Source organism: Vicia villosa, unplaced genomic scaffold, assembly GCF_029867415.1.
Source record: "Vicia villosa cultivar HV-30 ecotype Madison, WI unplaced genomic scaffold, Vvil1.0 ctg.000030F_1_1, whole genome shotgun sequence".
NCBI lineage: Eukaryota > Viridiplantae > Streptophyta > Magnoliopsida > Fabales > Fabaceae > Vicia > Vicia villosa.
The window spans coordinates 506,418-515,211 of NW_026704964.1; the positions used below are offsets into that span (position 1 = coordinate 506,418).

General features: G+C 33.4%; 1 protein-coding gene across 3 annotated transcripts; it reads right to left on the reverse strand.

Moving 5' to 3' along the window:
- Positions 1-882: 882 nt before the first annotated feature.
- LOC131622451 (LRR receptor-like serine/threonine-protein kinase GHR1) lies at positions 883-5,534 on the reverse strand. 3 transcript variants are annotated; one of them, XM_058893483.1, is made up of 4 exons: positions 5,413-5,534; positions 3,509-4,762; positions 1,861-3,411; positions 883-1,715 (listed from the first exon to the last, which is right to left on the reverse strand). In XM_058893483.1, the coding sequence occupies exons 2-4, from the start codon at positions 4,563-4,565 to the stop codon at positions 1,132-1,134; spliced, it is 3,192 nt and encodes a 1,063-aa protein (XP_058749466.1). In that variant the 5' UTR covers positions 4,566-4,762; positions 5,413-5,534; the 3' UTR covers positions 883-1,131. The 3 variants fall into 3 exon arrangements, with proteins under 3 accessions (XP_058749466.1, XP_058749467.1, XP_058749465.1); XM_058893484.1 differs by lacking the exon at positions 5,413-5,534 and adding an exon at positions 5,091-5,326 and having other exon boundaries at positions 3,509-4,759; XM_058893482.1 differs by lacking the exon at positions 5,413-5,534 and adding an exon at positions 5,091-5,326.
- Between the last annotated feature and the right edge of the window lie 3,260 nt (positions 5,535-8,794).

Genomic DNA, 8,794 nt, shown 5'->3' on the forward strand with positions numbered 1-8,794 from the left:
TTTGGGACAAGTGGTGACATCTAATCTCAGTAATTGAGATGATGTCCTTAATATCATCTAATAGTCTCAGTCAACATATAATTCAAGAAAACTATGGTAGATATAGTTTATTTTGAAGATAAATATTAGAGAATGGTCCACTTGAATGATAACTTGTGTTGGCCATATATAATCCTATTTTACACATCATCTACTCTTTTAAATTTGTACATAAAATCTTAACCCATATATGTTGTGTTGTATTCTTTTTTTTTTTTCTAGATCCCATAAAAAAAATTATCTTTTAAACACTAAACCCTAAATTCTAAGTGTTGTTGTCAATTAGAAATTTTTTCTTATTTTAAATTTTTTGCTGTCAATTAGAAATTTTATCTTATTTTAAATTTCTTATTTGAATTTCTTGTTGCCAACAAGGATCAATAATAAGATAAGAATAAAACAATAATGGGCAATGTGATTTTAGGAACAAATTTAGCTTGTAGTAGCTCATAGTGAGATATGTCCGTTTTGTTGGACTCTATGATTGCAACGTTGTTGAGGGTTATTCTCATTGTTAGGGGAAGGAAGTGAAGATGTAGACATGTGGTGGAAAGTGTGGAATGTGAAAAAAAAAATTTAAAGGTTGAGGTGGGACAGTGTCATGATAGGTGTTGGTAGATACATGTGTGTAGTTAAAGTTCTTTAAAGGTCTTTTATTATGTAAAAGATCTTTATAGATGCAAAATTAGGGGTGATGGTTTAAAGGTAAAGTGAAAGAAAAAAAATACGAAAATAAATAAATAAGATTCAAAAGATACCATGTGAGGTGAAAAAAGTATGCATAAAGGGAATTATTGCAAATAACATTTTAGAAAAAACACTTGTTCTAAAATGAACCAAAAATAGAACACTACTAAACCTTTCATTTCTTGTACATGCAAACAAATGATCAACACATTCCCATTTTAAGATAAAATTAAATATGGTCATATCCAACCATGTACTAGCCATGTATGTGCTTTACATCAAGAAAAAAATGGTTAATACAAACATGTTAAAAAGCCATGCTCTAAACAAACATAGGAAGATACCAATGAGACATTGATTCCCATGACATGTCAAAGTTCCAAGTAGTTAACATGAGCCACCAAACTATATAGAAGAAAGATCTTCATATATAGTCTTGATACCAGGCCTTTCGGAAACCGATCGAATACATCGGATCGCTATTCCTAAGACCTCTTTCATTCCCTTTTCTACAACTGGATTTCCCATCTCTGACATCAAAGTAGAGTCAAAACACTCCGAGCCTCGACCTTCTGCTACTCGCAATCTTAGCCAATCTGTAAGATCAACACCTCCTTCATCACCGGATACCACATCGCCAGCACACCTTCCAGTTAAAAGCTCCAAAAGTATCACGCCGAAAGCATAGACATCTGACTTGAAGGACGGCATTGGCTTCTTGGAAGCGGCTAACTCTGGTGCACGATAACCTAAGACACCAGCATCAAGAATCTGTTCGATGGTACCGGCTTGAGTCATGAGTCGGTGAAGACAATAGTCAGCTACACGTGCGTTCATATCAGGTGTGTCTAACAGCACGTTTGTAGCTTTAAGGTTCCCATGAGGAACAGCTCGGTCGAAATGGAGATAGTTCAGGCCACGTGCTACGTCAACTGCTATTTTGAGCCTCTGAGCCCATGTTAACGGTGGACCGTTTCTTCCTGGTCGATCTGAGAATTTCAATTTGTCAAAAAGTTCAAACTTCAAATATTTAAAAATAATACCAAACAAATACAATGGATGAAACAAGCAAATATTCGTAATTGAGTAAATGCGGCCATATTCATACGAAAAAGAAGTAAAGTAAGATATTACCATAAAGAAAACTTGAAAGACTTCCTGGTGAAATGTAATCTGAAAGAATGAGCTTCTCGTGCTGCGTAGGACCCCAATAATAACCTCTCAAACCGACGACATTTGGATGTCTGATGTTTGCAAACTTTCTTATCTCTTTAACGAATTCTTTCCTTTGTTTCGCCACTCCTTCTCTCAACCACTTCACTCTCAACAACACGCCATTATCCAAAGTTGCCTTGTACGAAGTACCGTGACTACTTCTTCCCAAAACTTCAGCCGGGGCCCTTGATAGCTCCTCAGGTGTCAGCGATATTGTATCATCAAGAAAATGCAGCTCACCAATCAACCTATCCGGAGACCTTGTATCTAGTCTTGTAAGATTTTCGGCAGTCAATGAATCGCCAGATCCTGGTGACCATGAAAAGTGGCTGTGTTTTGACGGGGAGAATCCAGCTACAGCTGCAGTTTTTTCATCAGGGCTAATTATTTCTGATGGTGATCCTTTACGCGAGGATACAAGATCTTCAGCGGATACAACCAAAGGGCCGCCTCTCTCTGTCGGACGAATAGGTCCAGAGATTACCGGTTGAGAGCGCCCGCGGATATCCTTACTTGTATCATATTCGTGAGTAGATGATCTTGACATACGTATGTAGTGTATGAAGACAGCCAGTAAGATTAATATGAAGAGAGCAACCACACATGACACTATAATTATTACTTTAACAACCGTGGTCATAGACTTCTTCCCCACGGAACTATCGGCCGGTGAAACGGTTGATCCAGGAGGACCATTTGGAAAATGTAACTTATCATTTCCAGGAAAGAAAGAAGAAGTAGGGAACTTCCTAAGAATTTCGGGGACAACTCCAGATAGATCATTTTCCGAAGCATTGAAGTCTTTGAGTCCAATTGGCATGTTATTTGGAAGTGGACCGGTAAAACGATTATCTGATATATCCAAGGAGTCTAGAGAACTCATGTCAGAAATCGTAGTTGGAAGAGAACCAGCAAATTTATTTCCAGCGATATTGAGCACTCTCAGGCTAGTTAACGATCCAAATTTATCGGGAAAAAAGCTATTAAGCTGGTTGTGAGAAAGATCAAGCACCTGAAGATGTGATTGGTCAAGAGTAGATGATAAATTGATGCCACCATCGATCAAATTATTTTCGAGATGAAGCTCTTGTAATGTCGGCATTGTGAAAAAATCTGCTAGAAGAAAGCCTTTTAATTGGTTGGAACTGATATCAAGCACTCTAAGCTTTGGATACCGTGTTAACACTTTTGGAAGGGAGTCACCGAGATCATTACCAGATAAGTTCAAATAATTCAATCGCAAAAACTGAGGAGTTTCCTCAGGGATGTTCCCTGTCAAACGATTCCGACTGAGATCGAGATATTCTATGTTCCCCCATTTAAACATCCTCGTTAAATTTCCTTCAAATTTGTTATTTGACAGATCAAGTACAGCGCAACTTCCAGTCAGCGGTGGCAGCTGGCCAGTGAAGCCATTCGACGAGATATTCAGAAAGTGAAGTGTCGTTGATGTTATTATACTCAGTGGCCCTGCAAGACAGTTTCAATATTAGATTAATAGCAAAATAAGACAGAGAGTGAAACCATTTTGACGTAGAACAAAAAAAACGGAATTAATGATCTCTACCTGAGAGATTGTTGGCGCTCAAATCAAGTTCAGTTAAAACCAAAGAATCTCCTTTAAGTAAGCCACTAGGAATAAATCCTGAAAATTTATTGTTGCTAAGCTTAAGGATTTGGAGATCGTAAACGAAATCGAATCCAGGTAATTCACCATTCAATTGGTTATAACTGAGATCCAACACCTTCAAGTTTTGGAAAACAGGTTGTTCAGCTCCACCAACCAATGAACCAGTAAGCTGGTTATGGCTTAGATTCATATACTTGATACTTTCAGATATTTGCGGAAGAAATTTCCTGGAATCGGAACTCAGCAGCATGTTATCACTTAAATCAACATAGCTAGCACCTGATAAAAGCATAAACTCAAGATCTAAAGGACCGTCAAGCATATTCGCGTGCAAATCAAGTTTATCAAGGGTGGAAATAAGCTCGAAACCTCTGGGAATTTTTCCGGTGAAGCCATTATGAGACAAATTAAGAGACACAAGACTATCCAGCTTAGTCAATGATTGCGGAAGCGCTCCGGAAAGGACGTTGCGGCTCAAGTCTAAGGATTTGATGGAAGACATCTCGGAAATAGAATTCGGAATTTGACCGGAAAAGTTATTTCCAGCCAATGACAGATTCTGCAAGCTATCAAATCCACCGATTCCAACCGGTAAGGACGAGGAAAAGAGGTTATTGGAAATATCAAGAAATTCAAGGCTTTTGAAATCGGCAACATTGTTAGGTAATTTTCCTGATATGGAATTGTTGGCCATGGAAAGTTTCACAAGCTTCGAGAGATTCGAAAAAACACTCAAGTCAGTATCGGCCGAGAGACCTAAGTTATCAAGGACAACGCCAGCAACATTACCACCATTACAAAGAACACCATTCCACGAAGACGGACAACCGTCAAAGTCAATCGATTCTTCGTTCCACGAATTCAGGACATAACCAGCAGGGTCATGCTTGATGCATTTCTTAAATTCCAACAATGCTAAAATGTCCTGAGAAGGAAGCTGCCCCATAATGGTAAAGAAAGATAAAGATAACACAAAAAGGGTAAAGAGCTTCATAGCTTTCACTCTTCTAGTTCAAATGGATATATCAACTAGTATTTTTCACAACTACCAACAAAAACATGTACAAATAAAATTCCCAAAATACCCTTTTTGTGTGTTCTTGTTGAAGAAACTAGCATAGAAGTAAGCTCAATCTTCAAAAACCCAAAGAACCCAATATAGCTTCTTCAACTTCACACTGACCTAATCTTCTGCAAGCAAAGAAAAAACAGCATTTTATAAGAAATTAAAAAAAAAAAAAAACTTTAAGAGTCATAAAATGCTAAACAACCACCAAATAAAATTAGAAGCTTATCCTTAAAAAACATAGATTGTACTAATGCAATGTAGAGATTTAACAGAGACAAAACAATAACTACACATAGTAAACAAAAACATAAATGCACTGAACTTACTGAATTCAACCATAAAAACAAAAAAAGAGTAGATTTTTAGAGATCTGATAACATAAAAAACATAAAATTTCTAACCAAAATAATTCCTTTCAAGTACAATGTAGACTGCAACAGAAAACCCTACCTTCAAGTATCAAACTTTAGAACTCATTAGTCATTACAAAGATTAAACCTTTCAAACCCCTCATAACTAAGGTACAAAGAAGCAGCATTGTGGTGGCTACAACCAACTCATGAAACAAAAAGGGTAATGAATGCTCAATTTGAAATCAATGTTGCAATAAAGAAGAAGGGACCCATGAACTTTTTTTGGTATCAAAAAGCTTTGATGGAAGGAGTGATATCTTTTTCAAACCTAAAAAAAAGTATTGAAATTTCTGAAAACAGTAAATAAACCCATCATTTACTTTAATGCTTAATGCCAACAGAACCTTAAAAAACTATACCTTTGTCCTTTTTAGTTAGTGTCTTTTAGCAGACATGTGACAATGAAAGACCTTAGAATAAAACCCTAGTTTTAAATTTGTAAGAGTGTTTTTTAAAGTAAAGTTGTGTGTTTGAATTTCATCCTTTTGAGGTTTTTTTAGTAGCTGCTTTCCAAAATGGATGCAAGATAAAAAGGGTAAATAGGGAAAACTAGAAAGTTTTGATTTTTATTTTAGTTTTTTCTTTTGGGGCAAAAAATTAGGGATTTACCCGCCAAAAAAGAGTGAGGGAATCTAATCTAATAGTATTCTCTAACTCTCCTAGTGGACGTGAAAAGATTTTATCAAATGGGGTTTTAAGATTTTAGGGTTTTGTGGGTCCCATACTGACCCTTTGACTAGGTTTTATTGGTTTCATCAATAAAGACACAATTACGTAATCAGAGGAAATGAAGAGGTGAAGTTGGTGAATGAATAATGAAGATGGGTTATGGAATGGGGCCCATGGGCCATGGGCTTGTCCTATAAATAGGGCCCATTGGCTAACTTCTAGACAGACAAATTTAGAGCAGAATAAAATAAATTGGGAAATTTGATAGCCATATAAAGGAAATTGAATTCCTTTGCTAGAAATTTTGCGGCATTCACACTTCTAAATGGTGGTGGACAAATTTTAACCACCCGATTAAAATCGACTAAATGTTATTTCTTTTGTGTAAACGAATAGGGTCAGATGTCGGGATGATTTACAGTTTAGTTTTGATTATAATGTTAAAATATCATATTTGATTTTTCTAAAATTATCATCTTTAGGTCAGGAATCATTTAATCTTGATCGGATGGTCAATTTTATTTGAATGCATGAAAGTGTAGTATTTTTCCTGCAGAGAAATGTGGATCCCATGTAAAGTAGTTTCCACTTTTGATCATGATCTCATGTAATGTTGAAAATTATTAGTGTCTTTGTAAAACATGTTACTCTCATTGTAATGATCATATATGTTCTTATATTAATATGAGCTTATTAATACTAATTGTGTAAGCAAATTTTATAAGAACCTTCAATCATATTAGCACATTAGTATGTAATGTAACAACGTGATGTGACATAATAATTAGATCTTTTAAATATGTGATTGTTAATAAGAGATTTGTTCTAAAATGTGTTAACAGAATGATTAGCTACAAATCGACTAGAGTTTGGACTAGTAAAAAGGGTTAAGAACAAATTAAAACTAAATTTCAATCAAAAGTTATTCACATTTAGTATTTAATAATGGATCGAACAAAATTATTTTCAATGTGAAGAATTTATGGGAAATAAAATTATCTATGATAATAAAAGAATAGTGAATTTAAAGATTAAAATTATAATAAATTAAACAATTCAACCTATATACATTCAACATCATGATGTGCATGATGAGTCGCTTAAGTAAAACATGACATAGTGAGAAACTTTATTTCAATTAGCTTAAAATAAAATCAAGCAAATCAAATTTTTATTTAGAAAATTTCTCCTTTTTTTATATTTTCTAAATTACAAAAATTATCTTCCATATTTGAAATGACATTTGTCTGAATTTTACATTACTAACACATTGTTTATATAACACGAATTTCACTTCTTCCTTCTTAGTTTTGGTCTTTTAAAAATTACAATTCTTACTTCTTCCTCTTTATTTTTAAGTTTTTAGACGTCACAATTCTCAAACATCTAAAAACATCAAAATACTAAAATATTTTTAAACTGATTTTTCATCAAAACCACATCCAAAATATCGTATTTACAAATTTTGAAGTTATCAACGGTAGATGAGCTCTCATTTTTTATTTTTAGTTTGCACTTCTTTTGAATTAATTTCATTTGGGTTTTAGGGTTATGTCATGTATGATTTGTAAATGTTGGACAACATGCACACTAACTTTGAGTCTCGTGATTTCTAAGGTTTGTGTTGTTTATTATCCCTTTATTTTAGCAATGGGGAGAGAGATGTTGAAGTTGCTAATCATAGTACGCTAAAGGGGAATACAATCACTTTCTATTCAGTGCTAACATTTCAGAGAAATTCTTGCATGGAAATAATCATAAATCTATATTCTTAAGAACAATTAATAATAAGTGAGCAATTTTTTAATTTATTTTAATTTTAATTTTGTTTTTAATTGGATTCATGGGATAATTGAGATTATGAAGGAGAGAGAATACTCTTGATTTGTTTTTTAATTAATTAAAATTGTGTAATTGGTTGTATGTAAAACAATTTCTTATGTCTGTATCCACCTAAGAAATTTTCAACATTTTATATGTTGGGTCAATAAAGTTGGGTCATCACTGGTGAATGGTAGGATTGGTCTCTTAAATTAGTCGATTTTTAGCCCAGATAACGAGTTTCCAAAAAGTTACATTAATTTACAACTTAGTCATTTTTACAAAAAAAATGTGATTATTGGAGTGTTTGTAGTTCGACGATTTGTTCTGAAAGAAAAATATATATCATCTTCTTAAGGACCGATGCGAAAATACAACTTATAAGCAATTGTTACTATTTTAAATAAATAGGGTTTTCAATATTTTTTTGATAAAGATTTCAGACTAAAAAACAATAACAAAGTAAAATGAAGTTTAAATAATGATATAGATAAGTTGGGGTTAGATCTCAATTATTATAATCATATAGTCCTCTCTACCAAGCTCAACGTCAATTAATGTGGATCTCATGTATAATATTGTTAATGTAGTATTTATATATATATATATATATATATATATATATATATATATATATATATATATATATATATATATATTATTATCAAATTTGGGCGATCTAGATCAATCACAAATAAGGGTGGAAATAGGCTGCGCCAAGCTAGGCTTTGTCAAACCTGAGTCTGGCCTGATAAAATATTCAAAGTCTAAGTCTGGCCTGTAGCCTATCAGAGGCTTAGTTTTAGGCCTGAGTCTGGCCTTTTTGAAGACCTGATTGACCTACAAGTTTATTTAAAAGCCTATTTCATCTAAACATTTGTAAATAAGTAATTCAATTATTTTTTAAGTAGACTAACAAATTAAAATATCAATGAGACTAAATTTTTGTTTGCATTGACTTATTCGAGTATAGCTAGTAACATATGTTTTGTATACTATTTGTTTGAGAGAACTTATGAAAACAACATATCACATTGTCCATAAGATTTTTTCAGCTTATTCTCATAATTTCTTCACGATAACTATCTTTATTTTTATATTTTAATTCAAAGTATAAAATATAATATAATAATAAAAATATGGGAAATGCTAACGAGTGCCCCAGGGGCACTCGTTAAGGATTTAAAAAGGTATGTTGAGTTTATTAAAGACTTGTATTCAATGTAATGAAAATGGAAATAATTGACTTTT

What these genes read in the sequence shown, in the direction of transcription:
- LOC131622451 (XM_058893483.1), bottom strand. Translation starts at nt 4,565, where the DNA reads ATGAAGCTCTTTACCCTTTTTGTGTTATCTTTATCTTTCTTTACCATT. An exon ending in GAGCGCCAACAATCTCTCAG is followed by an intron (nt 3,412 to 3,508) that starts GTAGAGATCATT and finishes ACTGTCTTGCAG; the next exon opens with GGCCACTGAGTATAATAACA. An exon ending in TCTTTCAAGTTTTCTTTATG is followed by an intron (nt 1,716 to 1,860) that starts GTAATATCTTAC and finishes TGAAATTCTCAG; the next exon opens with ATCGACCAGGAAGAAACGGT.